The sequence below is a fragment of the Danaus plexippus genome, assembly GCF_018135715.1.
Source record: "Danaus plexippus chromosome 3 unlocalized genomic scaffold, MEX_DaPlex mxdp_25, whole genome shotgun sequence".
Lineage (NCBI taxonomy): Eukaryota > Metazoa > Arthropoda > Insecta > Lepidoptera > Nymphalidae > Danaus > Danaus plexippus.
The window spans coordinates 450,586-474,884 of NW_026869844.1; the positions used below are offsets into that span (position 1 = coordinate 450,586).

The 24,299-nt window shown below is 36.4% G+C and overlaps 2 protein-coding genes across 3 annotated transcripts; one reads left to right on the forward strand and one right to left on the reverse strand.

The window, feature by feature from the left end:
• Positions 1–578: 578 nt before the first annotated feature.
• LOC116768934 (mediator of RNA polymerase II transcription subunit 12) lies at positions 579–22,115 on the reverse strand. Its single transcript, XM_061526742.1, has 48 exons — positions 21,680–22,115; positions 21,438–21,597; positions 21,180–21,371; positions 20,821–20,934; positions 20,519–20,623; positions 19,999–20,182; positions 19,410–19,588; positions 18,969–19,336; positions 18,356–18,505; positions 18,005–18,092; positions 17,611–17,756; positions 17,295–17,433; positions 16,739–16,846; positions 15,903–16,028; positions 15,439–15,575; positions 14,774–14,910; positions 14,347–14,429; positions 13,956–14,126; positions 13,579–13,691; positions 13,271–13,453; positions 12,953–13,097; positions 12,591–12,780; positions 12,373–12,464; positions 12,195–12,303; positions 11,644–11,858; positions 11,156–11,332; positions 10,786–10,926; positions 10,192–10,312; positions 9,926–9,967; positions 9,084–9,269; positions 8,799–8,886; positions 8,110–8,273; positions 7,592–7,715; positions 7,124–7,236; positions 6,749–6,890; positions 6,270–6,520; positions 5,541–5,748; positions 5,154–5,234; positions 4,486–4,625; positions 3,796–3,898; positions 3,623–3,727; positions 3,362–3,482; positions 2,861–2,970; positions 2,468–2,568; positions 2,010–2,289; positions 1,365–1,667; positions 1,199–1,276; positions 579–1,085 (listed from the first exon to the last, which is right to left on the reverse strand). Exons 1-48 carry the CDS (start codon positions 21,866–21,868, stop codon positions 900–902), a joined length of 7,188 nt encoding a protein of 2,395 aa, XP_061382726.1. The 5' UTR covers positions 21,869–22,115; the 3' UTR covers positions 579–899.
• Positions 22,116–22,941: 826 nt separating this feature from the next.
• On the forward strand, positions 22,942–24,214 carry LOC116768005 (peptidyl-prolyl cis-trans isomerase NIMA-interacting 4). Of its 2 annotated transcripts, none has more exons than XM_061526760.1 (3): positions 22,942–23,153; positions 23,288–23,481; positions 24,005–24,214. In XM_061526760.1, exons 1-3 carry the CDS (start codon positions 23,066–23,068, stop codon positions 24,083–24,085), a joined length of 363 nt encoding a protein of 120 aa, XP_061382744.1. In that variant the 5' UTR covers positions 22,942–23,065; the 3' UTR covers positions 24,086–24,214. The 2 variants fall into 2 exon arrangements, with proteins under 2 accessions (XP_061382744.1, XP_032514511.2); XM_032658620.2 differs by having other exon boundaries at positions 22,943–23,153; positions 23,288–23,776.
• Positions 24,215–24,299: the final 85 nt, after the last annotated feature.

Here is a 24,299-nt window from a genome sequence, read left to right on the forward strand (position 1 = left end):
GTTTTTAAAAGAAATGCTGAGCCAAAAAAATGGCGATATAAATTTTATAAGCACTTAATCAAATAAATAAACGTAAATGATATGAAGTATTTTTTTAAATAAGTTCTTTAATTACAGTAGGTAGACAACTATTTTGAATCCAACTACAATACAAAAAACGATTTATAATTCCTTTTCTATGGACGGTGAGCATGCAAAGTCCATTTAATCTGTTCTCGGTCGCGGTTGACCTTAGCCACGTTTTTAAACGTTTTAGTGTGCTAAAGGACCTTTGCTATTGTAGCAGTATAATATGGTATTGCTAATAAAAATTCCAGGGCTATTTTCACTTTTGGGTATAAGGATTCTGCTATTTCTATTAATTCAATTAAAGTAGACATTTAGTACGGACGTAAGCAATATTCAGATTTCGGTGGGGCGGGGGGGTGGTGTGTGTGTGTGTGTGTGTAGCGGCTATCCTCCCCCCCGCCTACATGTTTACGCCCATGCAATTCCTTGTTACATATTTACGATTTGAGAGGGGCTTTGAATTTAGGACACTTATAATACGGGTCGGAGATAGTTAAAATGTCCCAAGATTATATTTTTATAATTTTATTTACAATTTCTATACGTCTTACAAAATTGTACTCTTTGTATATCTTAATTTACATCAAATTGCCTCTTATTCAATTACAGTTTCAATTCTATACTGCAAGTCTGGTCATAAAAAAAGATAACTAATCACGGTTGTCTATAACAACTTTATTTATTGTATAATATATTTGTAATGTATACTTTGATGATTGTGATGTTTATTAAAAAATATATATAAATATTAAATATAAAATTATCAATAGATGTATAAATTATAACAGCTATTTGTAAATAATTATAAGTGAAGATAAAAGGATTAAGGTCTAGTAGGGCTGCTGGTATTGTTGCCGTTGCTGTAAGTGCTGCACTAGCGGCCCTTGCTGCATGAGCATCTGGTGCCGCATGCGTTGCTGCATCTGTGGGTACTGCGCGCTCTGCGCTGGTGCCATAGGACGTGGGTATGGAGGCGCCGGACCTCCCATACCACCCATCGTTACATTCGGCGCTTGCTATATGGAGACAAACAAAAAACATTTAAGTTATGTATCTGTGTGAATTGACTAAATCCAAGTTATAGGTAGTCATTGGTTTTGTAAATATAACATTAGAAGTATAGATTTACCTGCATATACTGAGGTCTCGCGTTCTGTCTTTGTTGAGCCAAATACGCTTCTTGACTTGTCTGTCTGCCCATCATGTTCTGTAAAAAAAAATGTAAACGTTTTTTTCGCAGATTAGAATGATATTGTGACAATTGTTATGGTCTTGTTTCCGGTCTAAATACACACCTGTTGGAATGATTGCTGTCCTGGGAAACCGCCCATGGAGTTTCCTCCCTGCGGTCCCATTGGTGCTGCTTGGCTGTTCATATTTCCCATGCCACCACCTTGTCCCATTTGTCCAATTTGGCCCATCGCTTGGCCCATTTGTCCCATGCCTTGGCTCATTTGGCCCATACCTTGTGGTATTTGTTGAGATTGTCCGACTCCTTGGTTAATTTGACCAACGGATTGTCCGATCGAGTTAACTCCCTGTCCCATCGGGTTGACCTGTTGGCTCATTTGCGACATTTGGCCTCCTTGACTTATACCCTGATCATACACAAAAATCAAAATATATACATAAATTATAAAATATTATGCATAATTTATTCATAAAATTTTATTATGTTTTAATAAATAGATTTTTTTGCGCACGCTTATTACGTGTATGTTACGTGTATCCATAGATTAACCTCTTCGACTACTCTTAAGGCAGTAACCATATTCCAGGTGTTATTTGCCCACTACAGCAAAAGATTTTTAAATAATATTCCTAAAAGACCGAAATATTCATATCTTACGACTTTTTCATAAGTTGATTTCGGATATGTATAAATTGCCAGTCCCTTCTTTATTGGAATATTAATATATTGATAATCAATATAAACGAACCTGATTCATCATTTGCTGCTGGCTGCCCGGCATCATCTGCTGGCTATAGCCATATCCTTGTTGCATTCCGCCATATTGTCCACCGAACATTTGCCCGCTCATTCCTCCCATTTGTCCTCCACCCATTTGCCCGCTGCCCATTTGTCCGCCGCTCATCTGGTTCCCACCCATCTGTCCACCACCCATTTGCGCGGCGCTCATTTGTCCTGGACCCATTTGGACGTTTCCCATTTGATTCATCGGCCCCATGCTACCCATACCAGCCATGGGGTTCATTTGACTGGAAATATGTATTAAAATCAGATATAATTTCGTTAGACATGAAATTCTTGGAGAACACTAAAATATTTTTTTGAAAAATGGCGACTTTTGGCAACATAAAGACAACTTAAGAGTTTATATTCGAGGTGTCATTTTAGTATTTGTGCCAGTACAAATTCATGGTAACATTGACGTACTTGGGCTGCATCTGTGCCATCTGGCCGGGCTGCATCTGTCTCATGCCTTGTCGGGGGAAGGGGCCGCGGGGGTGGGGGGCACCTCCGTATCCTCCGCTCTGCTGCTACGGATATACAGGCAACAACACTCATTATACACGTAGTTCATTGTTTCATAATACTACAGGAAAACCTGGTTGAGTGAGAACCCAACAAGACCTGCAAAGTTGTGCCACTAGAGGTATTCCACTTACCCAATGTCTCAGTTATCCAGGTATAAATAAATGTCTGCCTCATTTACAGAGGGTTTCATTAATGGAGGTCAAGATACAGTTTATATCAGTTATCTCAGAGGTTTACTTTGTTAGAAATCACGTGAATTTGTTGTTTTTATATATAGTTCTTCCCGTATACCTGCATCTGTGTCATCTGCTGGTAGGGTACCCTCTGCCGCAGCATATTGCTGAGAGCCTGCTTCGACTGTGTGTTGGAGGGGGGAGCTACTCCGCGAGGGTTCACGCCCGCTGTGGCCATAAGTTTACGTTATTATATTATGAGATAAAGTTTTACACCTAGAAGAGTTCCGTAGAAGGTTTTCTAAGATATTAGTCTCGTTTTGCGCATCTCACATTTTTTATGATGTTATAATTTTCTTAGAGTACATAAATTATATATAAACTTTGAATAAATTTATGGATAAATACTTGATTAGATAGTTATAGGATGAAAATATTGCATTTTATATTAAATTGTGAAAAAATATATTTTCAAGATCAAAAAAAATTGTGAAGAACAAAATACTTTATCTATTTGGTTGACTTTATTATACCCTAACATTAAAAAAGCTCTGCCTTAAGACATAGTGCCACGTTGGTGAGGAAATTGTGGGGTGGATAATGGGTTATCAAATGTGACCTGGCGGGTTATAGTATCCCTGAGTGGGCGGCGGGAACCATTGCTGTTGTTGTATAAACTGCGGTTGTTGAGCGCCCGCCGCGCCCGGAACGCCCGGCCCCGTCGGCGTGCCGCCGTTCGTCTGAAACATTTAAATATTCACTTATATATCCTTTGTAAGGACTTCTTTATATACAATGTACGGAAGAACCCAACATTAATTATGACTCTAAGCAGATATTTGAAGCGTTAAAAATCAATAGTAACATAGAAGAAATGTACCGGAGTCGTTGGTTTTGGCTTTTTACTTATTTTGTTACTCATCTTGCACGACATCTTCCGTCCCTTTCCTGAACCAGTTGGACTTGAATCCAGGCTTCCGTTATCCTGAGAAACAAAAGACATGTTAATATATAGTCAATCTTATTTAATTCGCCATAAGGTACAATTCTCACCTGCTTATTGTCATTGTTATCCAAGTCTTCGGGAGGCAGCGGCAAGGGTTCCAAGTAATGACTTAAAGGTTTTACGAGACTGTGTGTGTGGTATTTTAATAACCTGATGAAATTTTAAGAAAAATATATATAAATATGATAACTTAAGTTCCTTTAAAAGCGATACTCTTTTAAAATAGGCATATCAAGAAAGCAGAATTAATAATGGTCTATATAAAAGCAAATCAGAGTATTGGAATATATATATATATATATATATATATATATATATATATATATATTCCAAGCTATTTCAAGCTGGATAAAATTATTTCATAGGTTTTTATTTATTATCATGTTTCAGTCTAAAAAAACCAGGAAAGAGAAAGTACAAAATCCAATAAGTCCAAAAACAACGATCAGTTATAATAAAAAAAAATTAATATAACGCAACTATAACACTAGTTTAAATGATTTGATTGTATTTTAAGGAGTTTTTCGCTTTGCTTGAAGTACCATAGATCAAATTTGGTTAGGTAGAGAGGAGCTTGGACGGCGGAGGTGAGTTAGATAGGGGCCTCTTAAACCTACACCTGAGTCGCAATTCTCAGGCACTGTTGAAGCTCCTCTCCCTTCGACGCGATGGACCCGATATGGTGACCCGGCATGGTGAATTCATGGAATGCGGACAAGTTTCGTCTCTATTATTACCTGTGCGCGTTCTCGTATGTGAGCGGCTTCCTTTCTATTTTGGTGGCTGCGAACCAGGCCCACGACAAGGGCGCGGGATTCCGACCGCCTTCCACCAGCTCCCAGCTCGATACTCGCTGCTTGTCCGTTAGACGGAGACCCTGGATCGATGGAACGAAATATTATATTTTTTTTTAACCTATGGCTTTATTCGCACTGCCAATATTCTGCCAACGTCAACGTTTTTATCTGTTGGACAGTTACAATTTTATAGTCAGTCAATTGCCAGTGTCATCAAAGACATTGGCTTTGACACTGTCAATAAATTATTTTGACATGTTACAAAGATGTTATTAAAAAATACACGACACAACTTGTGTGTAAAATGTACCAACAGCTCTGATATCGATGGATTTGTTTACTTGATAGGAGTAATGAAAAATTGCAATCTCTTTAACTTATTTTGATGTTCCAGACGGAAGATTACGTAAAAGTTGTATGTATTTCTTTGAGTTGAATTAATTCAAATGTCACATGCTATAGATGGCGCTGCCGTCTGGTTACGGGATCTATTTTATTGAACTAAAAATTATTCATCCGTCTTGAACGCGATACAACATAGCAGGTGGACTAGGTGGCGGTCGAAAGCTTGTTTTATATATAAGTAGTAATCTGGAAGCGATCCTCACTTGTTTCTTATCGCTGTCGAAGCCGGTTATTTTGTTGCCCTTCTGGTCCATGAGACAGCCTAGCGGTTCGCACGCGATCACCTGTAATGTAAACGGTTCTTATTTATTACGAAACTCACAATGTTAAGGTTTTTTATTTATAAAGAACAAGATAATGACGCTTGTCATACTTGAAAATATCAACTAATTATTATTAATGATATATTATTTTTAAATTACCATGGGAGAGCCATAAAACAATTTATGATACATATATAATTTATTACACTCAATTTTTTTATTATCTAAGTTGGCGGTACAAAATTTCCTTTGCTTCTTTATTTATTAAGAGAAAAAAAATCTAGCACCGTAGTGAAAATATAAATGAATTTGTACAACGATCGGTACCTCTATGATAGTATTCTTGGACAGCGGCAGCAGCTGTCTGACGGCCTGGATGCTGGGTCCGTGGCGGTCTCCTATCTCCTTCTTGAGCTTCTTCATGAGATTCTGATAGTGCTTCCTGTTGTTGTCATCGCCACCTTCAGCTAGCGTCGAGTGTATCAAGGTTGCAAGCATGTCGATCAATGTGGTGAACAAGTTGCTGTGACACAGACTACAATAAATTTACTGTAGACATACAATATTGGATGCACTACCCAGCAAGTCATTGTGTGTGTATGTATGTATGTTTGCTGTAACCGCAACCCGCAACCGGGATGGTTGACTTGCTGCGTAGTTAACGCACGATTTGAAACCGGGTTAGTCATGGCGCGATATTATGTGATGTTTTGAAACGAAAGTGCGGTGGCTCATTTCATTTTACGATGAATGTATGACGCTTCCCGCTGAGACACTTACCGAACGGATAAAGTATTGGCTACGATGGCTTACGTTTCGTGAACTTAGTTTTAACTTGCAAAATAACATACAAAAAAGTTAACAAATATCACATAATATGTATGAAACAAAAATATAAATAAGAAAAAAACATAACATAACCAAAATATGAAAAAAAATCAAAAAAATACGCCTAAATTCATTCAAAGTGTTAGCGATTTATCATTAAGCAATCCCCCCCAAGTTAGACAACCACCGTAATTCCTGAACGTAATCAACGTAAATCCATTCTCTAACCTATTATTGTAAGCGTCTATGAGTTGGTGCGCGACCAGCTGCGTCAACAGCAGCGCCCAGTCCGCCGTCAGCTGGTAGGAGCGTCTGATGGCGTCAAACATCCCGCCGGCCAGCGAGAACCTCAGCTGGAGAGCGTCCGGGGCCGCCTCGTCGTGCCAGTCGCCTGACAGACCGCAGGCGCTACGGTCGTGGTCCCGAGCGTGTGTCAGGTAGTGGGACAACTGAGCGTGAATCGAACTCAACAGACTCTCCTGTGTTAAAAAAAATAGTTTTAAATAATTAATATCTTCATCACTGAAAATCTAACGACAAGTACATTGTTTTAAAGATACTGAGATGGATTTGATCGCCGATGCTATAAAACAATGGATATGCGTTTAATGTGTGATGCAGCATCTTGGAACTTGTCGGTTCGTATTATTTTACAGTAGGGACCACTGTGATAATTATCATAACAATAATATAATCTTAAATCATACCTTCTGATCGTCCTGGTTCCTGAGACAGGTGAGGACGAGTGACAGGAGCGGTTCATTGGCAAGTCTGACCGCGGGCGAGCCGCAAGAGCACCCCGCGGACACCCCCACCCCCCTCTTACCACCTCCCCCCGCCCCCGCTGACCTGGTAGTGACATATTTTCACCGTATAATTATAACAAGTTATTAGATTGTTTTCATATATAACACAAATTCTATGAAATTCATTTTTTCTGAACACTTTATTGATTAAATCCTTGATATATAAGAAGACAATTTGTGAGTGTGGTTTTATTTTCTATAAATTTGCATGAGATATTTAGATAGTTTAAATTCTACTTTTAAGTGACTTAATTTTATATTATATTTATTGATTACCCTTTGTAGCTAGGGCTCTGATGACTCTTGCAGTCTCTGTGCGAGCCGCCGCCGCTCCCCCCGCCGCTCGAGCAGCTGCCACTGCATCCAGCGCCCCAGCCGCTTTCCAAGATCTAAAAGATTATTAAAAATTATAATTTATTAAATATATCTAGTTTAATTTTAGTAATTACGGAGGACATCAATATTAAATACACTATATCAATATTGTTAACTCGCTCGCTGTCTATCTATCTCACTAAACCATCTTCCTGATTTTGGTGCCTTATAGTATAATAGCTACAGCTCTATGACATTTAGACTATTTTTTAAAATATAAAGTAATCTGTGTCGTTTCACTAGTGTGAAAGATGCCTAAATCTCCGCACATGGTAGTATGACCGTGGGTTTATGAATGGAAAACTTCAAATGTTCTGTGTGTAGGTTGACTACGAATACTTGTGATATAGGTTCTGTAGTGTATTGTACCTGTCCAGCTTGTTTGAGAACGCGTCCTTGAACCGCAGCTGGCAGTTTGGCCACCAGAGGCGCCACCAGCCACACCGACTCCGACCACTTGCTGGTGCTCACCACGCCTCTCTCGGTTCCCATCCTGTATTCAAATATTATTTATATACAAAATTGTTACAAGTGGCGCCATCCGTGCCGTACTACGTATGATATACTGTAATCCTTACAATTATTTTTACGTCTGATTATAATTAATTATAACACTGAACTATTGTCATTTTGTAATGGCAAAGTTTAATTATCAACCTGTATTTGAAAAGTATAAATACTGGCTTCGGCCATTTTGTAGGACATAACTGGAAGTAAGGCTGAACATTGAAAAACAAATCTGAAACTTTATCACTAAATACTTCTGATAGATTTAACTAAAAATAAACATCTGTCAAATGTCTGATAGGCGTATGGAAGATGCATCCAAGGACTTTACAAAGATTTCTTGTGATACCGACTACATCAACATCTGTTCTGTTATAGACCTGTCTTTGTCTGGTGGTGGAGGTGCTGGCTGCTGGAACACGTTGATCACAGCTCGTGACACGGTGTCTAGCCAGGCGTTCAACTCCGACGAGCCGCTAGGGAACTGCTTGAACATCAGCTGTAAGTCCAGCCACGACATTCGAAGCGACCACTGCTCCAGGTTCTAGGGGTTATTTTTTAATATAATTGGTTTGTTTTCAACTTCAAAACGGATTTAGTGATGGTCGGCCATATTAATGAGGATTTTTTGTCATTGCAATATGAGGGGAATTTTAAGGTACTGTTCCTTTTGATTATCGATTGCAATACTCATGGAAGCCACACGATTTCGTCTTTCTCTATCCGCATGCTATATATGTACATAGGTATCAAAATAGACATACTTAAAGTACTTTCTGAGTGCTGTGCCGTAAAGTTAATATATTTCTGTCAGGAGCTAAGGATGTAGATCTCTTCTTATTTACTCAGTCGACATCATTATTGTTGAATAAAAATCATAGTTGGGGTCTAATGTGGACATTAAATGACGGATATTCAGCATATCGTTACTTTTTAATCAATAAGATATTAATAAAAATGTTGTAAAGTATAGCGGCAGATTAAATAAAAACAACGCTTCTTAGGAAGTAAATAAAGGCTTTAAATCGAATTGACATCAAACGTTTTACACAATTAAGGGTTTACCAACCTCTAGAAGCCTCGTTATCATAGTTTTCTGATCAAGGTCAGGATGTGTGTGGCTCGCTGAATCTGGATAACATATCATATGAAGCAACCTGAAAATATATTGTTTTATTATAATAAGTATGAGAAACAAAAAATATATTTAAACCTTAAAAAAAATTAATATTCAAATAACAATAAAATAATCTTAAGGGATCAGAATTGATAACATTTAAACCTAAGAAAAAACCATTGACCTTAAAATAAAAATAAAATAGTTATAATTCAATGAAATTGTGCATAAAGAGACCTTTGCGCCTGCCGTGGGGTCAGCATTGAGTCTAGTAGCATATCGGGTTGGTAAAGTTCATCTGGATTCTGGAGACATTTCTGCAAGACCCACTCCTCGGAGCATATTTCAGCGAGGACTCTCCTCGCCAGGGACGATAACGATTGAGACGAATCCAGGAGAGTGGAACCAACACCACCACTGCCTCTGTTGAAAGTTAGCATATTTTTTATACAAAACTTTAATATATATGTTATATGTAACAAAATATTATTGCGTTAGATCCTCACATATCCATTAAGTCCTTTAAGTCTTCTTTATAATTATGTACCACAAATTCAGTTGTTTTTTATATAAATGGGGATGATCTCTTAATTGTCATAATGATAAGAAAGAGATTGAGGTTGTATACATTGAAGAATAAAGAAATCACAACCTATACATACACATACATGTGAATTTTAGGTATTTTGTAAGATAACTTCACATCGTAATATAGATAGCTACCCCACAGGCGAAATGAGACACATATTGGAAAAAAAATATTAACATAACAAAAGCAAGCAGTAGGTTATTGACAATTCCAACGAGTTCCTATCACAACAGAACGCCATCTGTACAGACATACACAAAACAAAAATGCTATATTTAAATATCGTATAGTCTTTATATGAACGTACATGTAGAGAGGTGCTTGGCCTCGGTCGCGTATAAAGATAAATACGTAATATAAATATAGCAGAGATCCACATGATTAGTTCCAATTAGGCAAGGATGAGGAGTGAGCTGGTGAGGTATCGACCACTCAGTGAAGCCATGATAGTACATGAATGTGCACAAAACTCATAAAATCAAAAACAAACCTAGGAGTTCTATGGCCCCCACTCATCTCTGTATCTACCATCCTAAGGATAAAAAACATTTTATCGTCAATCGTATTACAATATATATATATAGTTTTATAAATGATATTCTTATATAATAATAATAATTAAATAAAAAAAAAAAACGTTCATATATTCGGGATAGTATTTTTTCTAATCACTATCTGTTCAGAGTTAATATATGATAATTAAAATTAAAGAAATATATATAGCAAAGTATAACATAAGGCACACGACAGACTTACGACATGAGATCAAGTTGTGCGTCCGTGGGTACGGTGTCGCTGGTCCCTAGTATGTGAGACAGTTCACTGGATTTCTTTCCACTGAGTTTCATCCCATCCCGGGCTGTTGAATCACCCACCACTGAAAACGCAACAAAAACATTACATTTCAATATTATATAAGAGAAATCGTTGACTTAATGTCAAAAATTCATCGAGCTTTTTTTTATATTAAACCGTCATATTAGAACAGAGGTGCCATCTATTAGGTTATCTTACGTAACTGCTGATTAATGATCTTACGTTACAATGTAGGAGAAACATTGTATATAGCCATCACATAAAGCTTTTAACAATTAATCAGTGTTAAGCGAACAGTTGAGTGAAAATTCAAGTACAAATACAATATGAAAATTTCATTAAGGTTAGGAGAATAATTTCCTGAACTATTAAAAACTTAAACATAAAAGTTTAATCAAGTATATTTTTTTGTAACGACAATAGTCAAGCAAAAAATAAATAAACGGAGAGTCGGAGAGGTTTAAATATGATATCTTATTTGGTTGATAGTAATGAATAACGGAATGTAACTAAGACATATTTTATACGACTGACTTAGTATGGCTTTAAGTGTGGCTAGGACTGGTCCCACGCCGATGTTCTTGTGTGCGGCGGCGAGCAGGTGTCTGTCGCACGACAGTCGCACGCCAGCACCAGTACCTACAGGACCGGGGGATGTGGACACGCTGTACAGTCCTGGAGGCAAAGCAAAATTGGTTTTGATAAAGGAAGGTCGAAGTATAACTATTAATGGCTGGATGGATTGACTTCGGTTTATGTAAAAATTCTGTAAAGACCGCTTAAACATAATATGGAACTTTATTTCTGGTATATTAGAGTAACTATTTGAATATCCAAGAAATAATACTTAGAATCCCGAGGATATATGAAATTAAGATAAATGTATTTGTGGGAAGTTTATAACCTGGTTGCGGAGTGTCGACTGTTTTGAAGAGCCTCAGCAGTAGGTGGCAGGTGAGCCTCGCGCCGGCGTCTGGTGAGGGCGCGTTGGGTGGCAGCGGCCCGCCGCCCCCACATGCCTTCACCAACGACGGTAGAGCTGCGTGACGGACGAAGTCCTCCAGCGAGAAACAGTGACGAGCTGGTGGAGGGCGGTATAGGGTGTTCACACAAATTCGACTGCATTTATTATATTTATGTTTTGGCTGATTGATGATGTGTTATAAAGAAGTTCTGTAGAAAGATGACAGTATGCGTAATATATTCTATGGAACAAATGGCTTCATCTGTTACAGACTTATATAGTGAAGATTTAGCACATATAAATAAGACGGAGCTTTATAATAAACGTGAAGTAAAATAATAAACGATTTCCTTTGTGAAAATTTAGACTGATTAAAATTGAACAGAGGAGATGTAGCTATCATACGCCTGTGATGGCGTTACACCCACCGACTAGTATGCAAGTGAAGACTGCGAGTGCGTCGTGTGCGGCAGCGTCGTGCAGGTCCCGATGATGCAGCAGGTCAGGATAGAGTGGTGGCGGTGCGGCGTGCTGAGGGTAATGTTGCGCCCCGCACAGCGCCACCAGCGCTCCCAGCCACTCCGCCGCCAGACTGCTACACCACGCTGTCATCTCCGCGCATACAACGCCGAGCTCGTTCACGCTGATCAATTATACAAAACAATATTATGGACTGATAATACTAGCTTTAGAATGACCTTCCAAATTTAAACCATACGGAAATGTGGTTGCTTACAGTAGCTTTAATGTTTATTTGAACGATAGAGTATATTTTTTTTCTTGAGAACTACTTCATTATAAGACGTCCACGAAGAAATAATATATATAAACCTCTATAAACCTCTCCAATTTTGCTATCATCAAACAAAGATTCTTTACAACACAAATCTCGTCTGTTCATTCTTATAAACAGAAAAATATATGTTTTTCAGGCTAACATCCATCCAATCTGCTATATTTATAGTTTTAACGTATTTACCGATCGTTATCAACTTCACGGCACACAGCCAACATGGCGGAACAAACAAAGCTGTATCTGTTCGCCGGGGACTCCGCCACCTGCCGCGCCCATGCAATCTCTATTTTACCTGCAAGACGAAAAAAACCTTAATGAAGTTTATTTAAGATAGGAATATATGTTATTGTAATAATAATACCTTTACGGGGATTAGTGAAGAACTCGCTGAGAAACTGGGGATTGTACTGATAGTTGGATGGCGTTGGAGTCAGAGGTGAGTAGAGAGCTTGTCTGTAACAAGATAGTGGTAAGTTAAAAAAAATCAATTTTATCTCTGGCAATACAAGAATTTATCTAAATGTAAATAATACATTAATAATAGATAGAAATAAAATATGTATAAAGGATTTATCTTACTTTATTTTAGGATACGCGTTCGCAAAAGTATCAGCGTGTGGTGCGTGGAACAGATGAGCTGCGGCTTTGTACAAATCGTGGAGCTGAGCGAGGACGCATCTCTCGGCGGAACCACAGTCGCCAGGGTTGACCACACACTTGACAAGGCGGCACAGCTGCTCGAACACAGCTGACGTTTGTTCCACACATACTAAAAGAATATTGTGTCTTATGTATTATGCCATAAATATATAATTAGTATAAAATACGATTTAATATCACAGTTTGTCCACACACTATAATGTGTTTTTATGATAAATTTCGAGAATTTTTTCTATAGAAAAGATGAGATTTTTAATAATATTAAATAATAAATATATTACACAAGAGACAGGAATGGTATCTCCTTAGGGCTCCGACGGTATATAGTGCTAACGCGGACGTGTAAGCACGGGGAGCGGCTAACCCGCTGCTGGGAGCCCCACGAGTTATCAGAGCGGCCTCAACTTCAGACAGCTCCTTGAGTATCTAGAATATACAAATGTTTATAATAAATTTTTCTTATTTCTAAAATATACCCATATATGTGCTAAAAGACTTTTACAAAAGATTTTTTGTCATATATTTAGTACAAATAAATACAGACTATGTAAAATCTAAGTTGGACAACATTTCAATACAGCCAAATCCGAGTTACTAACTTGTATACATGTCTCAATGAGTCCGTGAACATTGAGCGCTATCTCCATGAGGTCAAGGGCGAAGGCCACGTGTTCCGGTTGTGGCAAGTAGGTGGTAGCACCGGCCGCGTACGCCGCCAGCGCCTCGCACACCGCGCCACCAACGGCCCATGAGACAGCACCTTGTTCATACATCGACATCGCCTAGAATGAAATTAAAGACAACATTATCTATACACCATTTGTTGCCAGAATCTTATACGTATTTTTTTTTTTTGGACATAATTGGAATAAATTAGGATCAAGAATTTTCATCAATGGTTTCTCACTTGAAACTTCTGAGTAACAGCCTCGAAGTTGAATTCGCTTCTCGAATGCTTCTTTATTTTACCACCCTCGGCTACGTCAATGGAGAACTTCTTGGAGAATAATTTGCAAATTTCTGTAAAACATAACATAAATATATAATTACGTCTAAATTACTCACGATATAGAGATATAATTTTACAAGAATTTTTTTTTTTTTTCGTAGATAGGAACAAAACTTACAGTCGTGGTATTTTAATCTAGTATATTGTAAGTATTGAATGTGCTCAATATAACTATGTCAGATTCTTAAATACGCAATCCACTACAGCGTATTAGAGCGTTATGACAAAGTAAGCCATACAATTTGTCCTTATTTGATTCCTATAGCTTTACTTGCCTTTGGTCACTTTCTTGACGGCGTGCTTAGCGTCATCCCTCTGCCGTCCAACTCCGTAGAGCAAAATGTGTCTTTGGTTAGCGTCGTGCGGCGTGTGTTCAGGCTCCGCGGGCGGCAAGGGAAAGTGAGTCGTGTAGTGATAGTGTCGGGACAACGAAGCCCCGCGAACACCTGGAGAGACGTGGATAATCAAACTTTACAACAAAAGCATGAATTTTGTGGCTGGTGATAAAAATTAAAAGTTTTATAGCCATTCAGCATTAGTACAACAAATCTCGTTTTTTTTTTTTTTGTATAGCTACCCTCGTTTTACAAAGTTTTTAATTGCATTTTATATGACTGGAAACACTACGGTATTGCATGACGGATAAATTTTATGCTGAACAAATACCTGGCACAGACATTGGACCCATTCCAATGGATTGCATTCCAGGAATACCGATCCCGCTCGCTCCCATCATTGGTGAATTGACTCTGCATACAAATTTTTAATTTTTTTGTAACATATAAACAAGATATCAGCGAGTTCAAAAGAATTTAAATAAATAAAAATAAAATTTGTACATCTGTTTGTAATATTAAGGTGTTTGTTTATTTAATGACATTAATTTTTAATTTAATTAATGTTTCGTTCTTATCTTTGTGTCTGCGTATACAGGCGTTAACGCACTGTTCTCATTTTAGAACTTTCATTTATTTCTTTTAATACATGATATTTGAACACGGCTAATGTGTGATAATACTCAAATAGGAAAGTATTTGTTATTTTTTTATATAATTATTAATATGGTCTTTTATTGATTTTAATAATGATATACCCATGTGTGGGTTCCCCGGGATCCTTTGGACTGTCGGGGGCGTCCATTGAGTTCTGCTGATCTTCCTTTATGTGCTGGAGAAGCTTGTCAAGGTCATCGTCTATTTTGGAGTCGTCCAAGTCCATTCGAACATTCTCCTGGAAGAAAAAATATCATTTAGTGAATTCTCCATATTTGTGGTCCGATGTCTTGTATATATAAATAGTTTATGTTAATATTAATAAAAAAAACTTACTTAAATTAATTGGTTTAGGGTTTTAAACGCAACGAAACGTACTTTTGTGACGTATTTTTTTTTATTGGAACACTCAAAACAGGTGACATTAAGCGTGCATGCTTATGACGAGTTTACACAGTCACGCTACATAGGGAGGGATTCCAAATTTTTTTACATATATTTTAAGAAAACCTCTTACGTAGTGTGAAGCAAACTTGTGATAAGTATTAAATAATAAACATTACATAGTTAAATATCATGACTAACTGTAGTTGTAATTGTTAATAAAATAGCTTTAGAAAAGTTGATATTATTTTTGAGTAGAAGTTTTAGATTTTGCATAAAAAAAAAAACAAAAATTACCTCTAATAGTCTGTTTAAATTAATTGTTTTGTTTCGTTGGACTTATATTTGACATACGGCATTGTACATTAAAGCATAAACCAACCTCCATCTTAGGCTTGAGGTCTATACCAGCAAATATGTCTTCGTCTATGTTATGATTAGTTCCGGTACTGTTCGCTGGCGGCGCCACTGTATGTGTTCCACCCGTTGATGTTGGTTCCGTAGGAGATATTAGGTCTCCTATGAAGATATTATTTATAGAACAATTATATTTAATGATCGAACGCTTATAGTAATTTTTTGAGGTAATTTTTTTTATATCATTGACTTATATTTCTAGATATTAAGTTGAATTTGTTACAGTTTTAATATATACGTTTAAGCGAAGGAAATCGCAGACAAAAACTTGTATTATTATTATCACTTTAACAATATTATGTTCTCAATATATCAGTTGCAAGATTTTTATTATTTGATAAAAAAATTCTCTTTAAAGGGTACCAAGCATCAAAACCAATACGCTTTATATTCTGTAATTTAAAATATTGTTAGGGTTTGAACCATTACCTCTAGAAATAAGCGTGCACATGTAAGCATCGTGTGAGAACACATCCCGCCTTATCAGTTCACCGAATAGATGTACCAAATTCGCGAACTGCTGTCTATTCCCTGGCGGCGCGTTTGGACTTTCATCTGGAATGTACAAGTGTATTAAATACACACACATATTAGTACTCAGTATATACATACACATAATTATTCTCATTATACGCAGTCATCATCATCTTCATCATCACTCTATCGGAGCCCACTGCTGAGCAAAGGCCTCTTCTCACATGGAGAAGATTAGAGCATTAATCACCACGCTCGCTCAAGACGGGTTGGCGATTTCTATCTTATAATTTGAAGTTATAAGACCAGGTTTCCTCACGATTTTTCCCTTGTCCGTCAGTGGTATCTAAATACTCTTAGAAAGTACATATGACTCGGAAAAGATCACATTGGTACTTGCCAGGTTTGGAACCCGCGCCCTCACGTATGAGAGGCGGGCCTTTAACCTCCAGGCCACCACGACTCAGTTATACGCAGTAACGAATACAAATTTCAATTATTTTGCTCAATCGGCAATGATGCGGCTCCCTTTCAAACAATATAAACATTCTTGACGCTTTCCCTGACACGGTCTGTCATTTTGCTTTCTGCGTTCTATTCTTACATATCATTATATATTTATTCATTGTTATATTATCTGTTCATTGAGAATTATTAAGGAAAGAGTCACGTAACTGAACTGCCACAAAAATTAACGGACGGGGCGATATAGGGCGGATATTCGGCACGTCACTTATGGTGACAGACAGATAACTGTTGCTTTTCTGACAATCTTATAAATTCTAACTCACCTAAGACGGGCGCGTCGTTATCCAAGAAACGAAGTAGTAAATTCTGGAATATCGGTGGTCCATTATAAATTCCAGTCCCAGAACCAACAGACTCCTTGTCATCGGAACCTACATATATAAACATACAAATATAACTATAGTGATTAAATTAATGTATTTCATATTAAATATATTTAATAAGTACATCAGCTCGTACGCAGCAATGTTTATATGACTGTATTATGTAAGTCAGTTATATAAAACCATCACTTTAAACTTTAAAATGCCTTAATTACTAAAAATTTCCTTTACAGCCACTCCATATGCTGGATACCATTTAGCACTTGAAACCCAACATGAACAGTATTACGCTCATACACACACACACACACACACACGCACAGACGCACGCACTCTCGCAAACACGCACGCACACACAAACACAAGTTATAGTTTTATTGGAGTATCTGTACCTATTCTCTCTTATATACATTTTATACGCATACAAACACAAATCCCCTTCACCACAAGAGCGTATGGTCCGTACCTCTGTTGTCGCACGGTCGTCTCGCAGTACCTTGGTGGTCGTGGTGGTGATGGTGCTGTCGTCGGTCCAGCAAGGCCGCTGCCGCCATCGCCCGGTGCTCCCCCCACCTCGCGCCGCACACCGCCCACTCGCACAGAACACGCACCACCGCGTACGAACACGCATATTCCTGCGAAATAATCCCGTCTAAAACTGTGTCCATACTAATTTTTTTTGTTCTTTTGAGCTGCGATCATACTAGACGAATACGTTTGTTTCGTCCTTTAAAGACTTCAAGCTAAATTACGAGTTAAAATACTATGCTATCATTATTTCAATTGATTTAACTAATGACTTATGAACTTACAGGATCTTTAGGGTCAAGAGTTCCTTCCTTGTTGGTTGGAGTGCAGTTTGCAAATACTTCTTTGTACAACGTGTCCAAGTTATTATTGGGGTCGACACGGTCGAAACAGTGCCTGTCCAGAGCCTCTAGCACTGCCAACACCCGGGCTACAAAAAAATTAAGAGTATTTTATGAATATATTAATTCCAAAATGAATCGAATAGTAAAGTTTGTTGTTAAAAGTGATTTATGCCTTTAATTTACAACAAAAATATAAAAATTGGTCCAAATTGGTATCTTAGAAGTCACAGACATACAAATACATTTTAGTCAAATACAGACCATTCTTTTTTGAAACCTGTCAAAAAATTATTGCAACAAACTTAGAGATGTAATAATGTTTTTTCTTACACACCTTGAGAGCTGGTTTGCCATTTATCAGTACACCATTTACTCTCCGCTTTCTTGCTTCTTGCAGCGATTTCTTGCTCAGATTCATAAGCCTATATAATTATTTTTATTTATTAAATATATATATATTTCAATTGAAATCTATAAAACTATAATGAGGACTTTTATTATATTCTGTTCTGTATAAAACTTGTAATCAAATTATTCTGCATTTTCATTTCAAAGAAACAAAACTATAGGATTAGATATTTTTATCTAAAACGATAAATATTTGTGAAGGGATTGTGAAGGGATGTGAGTTTTTGTAACGAGACTATTAACAAGTAATAGCTATTATGAGCTTTTGTCTATGTACCATCCGCCGATGCTCTTGCGATAGCGTGGAGTCCATCTGCGGCATGGGCAGGGCGGAGGGCGGCAGTGGCAGCAGATCCAACGGAGAGCCCTGGAGTGACGACCCACAACCAGACCACACTAGCGCTGTTGGGCACTCAATGCAGATTATCTGAAAAATAATATATTGTTTCCATACAAATATCATGTAAAATCCTTTCACTGTTTGGAGTGGTTTTAAAGCATAATCTTCACGCCAAACCATCTACAAGTTTAACTGAATGATGGAAAATGGACTTCTCATATGTATATTCATCCTGAATGTTACAATGAACTGTACCTTTTTAGTTAATTTTGCTATTAAAAATAAGTTTCGTCACATGCATTTGGTATAAACATAAATAGTTCCATCGTTTATAATTACGCCACATGCTCCTAAACTTTAAAGGAATTGAAACATCAACAACATACTTTTTGTTTTATGGAACTCATACAATTACTAATCAATACAATAATTGATATTAAATACTTTTTGCAAACACCTGACGAGTTTTCTACGAAACCCCCAGGTTCAGCGGCCGCAAATTTGGGAATCCCAACTGTAATTAATAGAATTTCAGCAAAAATCCCCATACCTGAAGAATTGTGGCCAACTGTATGATGACATCCCTGTGGTAGGCACAATTCAGTATCTCCCCAAAGCCAACTTGTACGGGGTTCAATGCAGCTGCTATGACCGCTGTTAAGGTCGCCTTAGTGTCCCTCGGCGGTGAACTAGCTTCTTCCTTCACTTGGACATCCATTGGCTGTTGAGGGTTTGGGGTGCCCAACGGATTAGGGGTCCCTAGGGAATGGTTAGGATTTGGAGTTCCCAAAGAATGATTTGGATTAGGTGTTCCTTGGTTCTGATCCGCTGGGGTCACAGAACGCTTTATCTGGGAGACATTTGGTTTCACATCGCCATTCGCCTCAGCCGTCGGTGATAAGGGCGCACCGGTGGTTTCTGAGGATAGTATGAAAGATAAATTGTTTTGTTTAACACATAACCACTTATAGCTGTGAAAATTTTAATTTACCACTTTTCTCTGCGGTCTTATTGAATACAGCAGGTTGGTTAAGAGCCCGCAGTGTAGTATCCGACAACACGGAACAAATAGCTGCTGCTTTTTTTGCACACGACGTCGCCAACCGACGCGAAAGACCCTCACAACACACAAACTCACTTATATGTTGCAATGCTAGAGGCAGGAATAACCTAGAGTTATAAAAAATATATATTACTATACTTTGGAAATCTGTTCAGTACATAATGAAATATCTATTAAGATGCAAATTTCTTGTTTTTTTTCTTCAAACTATCATCATCTCTTTACATATATTATGCTGTAAGGTTTGATCATTTAAAGTACTTAACAAATATCAATGTGGTTGCCACCAATAGATAGAGTTTGGAATCTAAATATATGAAACCTTCAATCTAAACTTTAGATACAAGATGTCGTATATAATCTTAAATTGTATAGTATTCACATTACTTATTAGAATTTTTGGTAAAAAAATTTAACAAAACATTCAATGTCTCATTTTACAAATGGGTTCTATAACAACATTTAAATTAAAATTCGTCAAAATGTAGAGTTTACTCTATTTGACTGTAAATATTACCTTAGAAGTCCATCATCAGGAGCCCTTTTATCGAGTAATTCGATGATCCAAGTCAGGAAATCATGTCTATCCAATAGACCCTCATCAAGAAGATAGCGAGCCAGGCGGCAGCAGTAATTCCACTGCCGTAATGCTTGACGCCAATCAGTATTTTCATTGGCATTTGGAGTGGAAGAGCCTAGACCTACGTAAAAGAAAACATTTGCAGAAAAGTCTATAACAAAATTTATTAACATAAAAAAATGAGATAATAAAGGTCATTTGCTCCATAACATGGCTTATATTTTACACAATATTCCTGATAATTTCAACAGCAGAAACAAAAGATATGTCTGTATAAATTACTTCTGTAGTATCACTTTCAAACTATCTTAAGAGATAAGCCAAATAATTTGGTAAGGCAGATATTATTTATTTTTTTCTGATATCAAAGAGCAGACAAACAGACACATACACATCTAAAATACTTATACACTATCAATGGCTAAATTACTATTCATAAATAAAGTCATTCTCATACCACTTAGGTTACCTGGTGAGTGCATGGAATTTGGTACCATTGAACTATTTGGTGTGGACCCTCCCGGTGGATTTCCTAAACAGCTGTGACTAGGCGTGCCTTGACCTTGACAAACAGAATAATATATGTTTACTACTCTTTAAGGCAATTAAATTTATATTAAATAACAAATAATACAAGTAATGTAAGCATTTTTATGTATTTTAAAGTAAGATTTCATTAGTGACAAAATATTATGTAAATGTTTAAAATTATGTATTCTTTGTAAATGGCAGTTCTTGTGTGTCATTGTCTTTAAATACCTGATTGTGACGGAGGGGTCTTATCAGATACGCTGCCAGGTACAGCACTTTGGTAATGTTCTGCTAACTTTAATATTTGATCTTTTAGGAACTTAATCAGGGTTGTAGTCCATTCTGAAAAATTGTTAACCCATGTAATCTACAACACTAAATGAATCAATATGAATGGCCTTGAAGGCCAAGAAATATAATGCATGATATATATTGTAAATACATTGATTAACTAAATTTATAAGGAGTGAATTACAGTCAATTCAACCAAATCTTATGAAACCCATTAAGTATACTTCATATAGAGGTGATTTAATCATTGAAACACTTTTATGGACTTAATAACATGTTTTATTTGCGGAACTTACCGGTGGTTGGATCAGGAAGTTGTCTCTTTTTGATTTTAGCCTCGGACACTGCAACAGTGTATGCTGAGCTGAGCTTGATGAACCAAGCAGCTCTTGGCATGGCAACTTGATACTCAGTTAATGTTATAAATATTTCTTCCTTTTTGTTAAAATTGGGTGCCTTCTTTGCAAGTTGTGATAGAGGTTTGTTACCTAAAGAAATAAAAATTATATCACATACAAAGTTTGTACCTGAACAGAAACAGATACAAATCTTACCAGCTAAATCTTTGAACCATGCTTCAATCTGCGGTTTAGTACGAGCTGTGGCTGGCCAAAAGTTGTCCTTGGGGTTAACCTGCTGTCTCTTTCTTCCACAGTCAGGTAGAGTGTTAAGTTCTTCCTTCTTGGACAATATTCCAGAAAAGAATTGTCCAATCTATCAAATTGTAAAATTACAGACTTAGAATGAGTCATGATATGATTTCAATTTATCACATGATAAAAGAGAAATACGTTACCTTTGATGCGGAATAGTTGAAGTTTCTAGCAGTACCAAATTCATCACTAGATTGAGGGGTTGTTGTAAATCCGTGTTTTACATTGGCTGAGGTAAGTTCATCTTCCTTCTGTCGTGGTTCTTGTGGATAAACATCAGGAGGCCCCAGCCGAGGCCGTTTCAAAGGTCTTTTTTCGTACATAATCCCCATTGTTATTAAAAATGAAATCTTCTGTGTCAAAATTTCATTAATATAGTGTGTCAGTGTTGTTCCACTTTATGGTCTGCTCGCCATAACGTCCCTGTTTTGTTGAACCAAAGATAAAATTATAATAAAGATGCATTTAATGAAATATTCATGATAAAACCAAACTCTTAAACGTTTTGTTGTAATGTTAGAAAATGAGTTTACTTATACTAGTAAAATATACTCAGTTGTTGTCGTTGATCAAATTTTGACATAATATTTATCAACATAATAACTTAACAGATTAAACATATGAAGGTATAAATATACATTGTCTACAACATAATTATGTTGTCTGTACAATACTTCTAATTATATATTTTTTTATTCGATTTAATTTTCATAGTACTGAAAACTACATATTTAGCAATAACAATTATTGGAATACATAGAAGTATATTTTAAGCTTTTTTGGTCTAGTTTAACGATTGCAATCAGGAAAACTATTTAGAAAATGTACACCCATGCCTTTTTATTCAGCAAACGTTCATTATAATTAGAGTTACAATTCCAAAACAAAAACCTTTTCACTCCTATATTGAAGGTCTGAGACTTTTAGTAAAACATGTATTACTCTGTCATTTAACATTTTTAATACAATAGAATACGCCACGAATAATACAGTATTCATTTCCCTCCCCTACATCATACAGAGTAGAATGAAAGGATTTTAAACATGTTGATATCTTTAAAGCAGTACAAAGTACAAACAGAAATAATTTTATGGCGGTGTATCCATCAAACGTGAGAATTTACTTCATTCATGACAATTTACAGAATTTGTATCTATTCGAGTTTCAAAATTTAAATCCATTAATTAAATTCGATAATGTAATGAAAATTTATACTACTCAACCGACTAAATAGCTTTAGTTGATATTTGATTTTATCTTTTATTTGAACTATTGCATATCTATCCCGATAACATGGACAATAAAATGTCTGTTTTTAAATATTCACGGTTATTATCTGAGCAATAAAGTCTATAAAGTTTTAACTCTTACCATCTTAAGTTGTCAATATGAATTTTGACATTACCAATATAGACATTTACCCACAAGTCAATGTGCATATGACTACAAGGACAATTGAAATATCCTTAGTTTAGTTTATTTACAATATAAATTAGGGTTGTTTTATAAACATTTTTAGACGTACATAATGCCACCAAAAAAAAGTGATAAAGGTGGTAAATCCGGTGGAGCTGCAAAAGGAAATAGTGGTGGAAAATCAAGTGGGGATGCGAAAGGTTAATACATGTATATTTTTAACTCTCAATATAAAATTAAAAATAAATATATTCTGTGATAAATTCTATTCTTCGCCAATTTAGACCAAATATTTAACAATAGGTTATTTAATACTTTTTAAATTTGAATTTAGAATCGGCAGCTAAAGAAAAAAAAGGAGGAACAGCTGTCAAAGTCAGGCATATATTGTGCGAAAAACAATCTAAGTGCTTAGAAGCTTTAGAAAAGATAAAAGCAGGCCAAAAATTTCCTGATGTAGCGGCAGCATATAGTGAAGATAAAGCAAGGCAAGGTGGTGATCTGGGCTGGATGACGCGTGGTTCCATGGTGGGTCCTTTCCAGGATGCTGCATTTGCCTTGCCTATATCATCAGTCACCAATCCAATATACACAGACCCCCCAATTAAAACTAAATTTGGATATCATATTATTATGGTTGAAGGCAAAAAATGAAAAAGACAATGTTTGAATTTGAATACTTCTGGGCTATACTTTTGTTATTTATCATGGAAAGGATATGCTGTTTGCAGGAACAGTTTGATAAGGATTTCTCCATTTTACCTGACCCTCAAAGATCAAATATTTCAATTGATTCTAGTGTTAATAGTTATGATGATAGAGAGTAAGTTTTTATTTTTTAATGTTATATAAATAATGAAAAAAATTGTTACTGTTTCCAAAGTGTGAATATGGAATTTAAAACACATTGCATTTAAAACTTTTGCCTGATTAAAAATAGTGCTTTTAAGTAATTTTTATAGGTATATACAAATTTAAATGACAGACTGAAAGTTAACAAATAAATATGAGGGTTCCCCGTCCAAACTTCTAACAATATTTATATTTCCAGTTTTGGATTAAAGCTGAGTTTCCTTCGTCTATACCGGCTGATGCATATAACAATGCTTCTCTCACTTATATATTTCTGTAACGTCTGCCTTTGGTTCATAATGTTTAGAAAAGTTCCATCCAGAAGAATCTTATATAAGATCAAAATGAGCTCTGCAGCATAAAAATTGTAAGTTAACTGCCGTGTAAATAAAAACAATTTGTTACTATATGAATTTATTTTATTTCAATAAACTCCTCTGAGTATATTTTCCTTGCTGTTATTTAAAGGTTTGTTACATTATAAAATAAAGGTG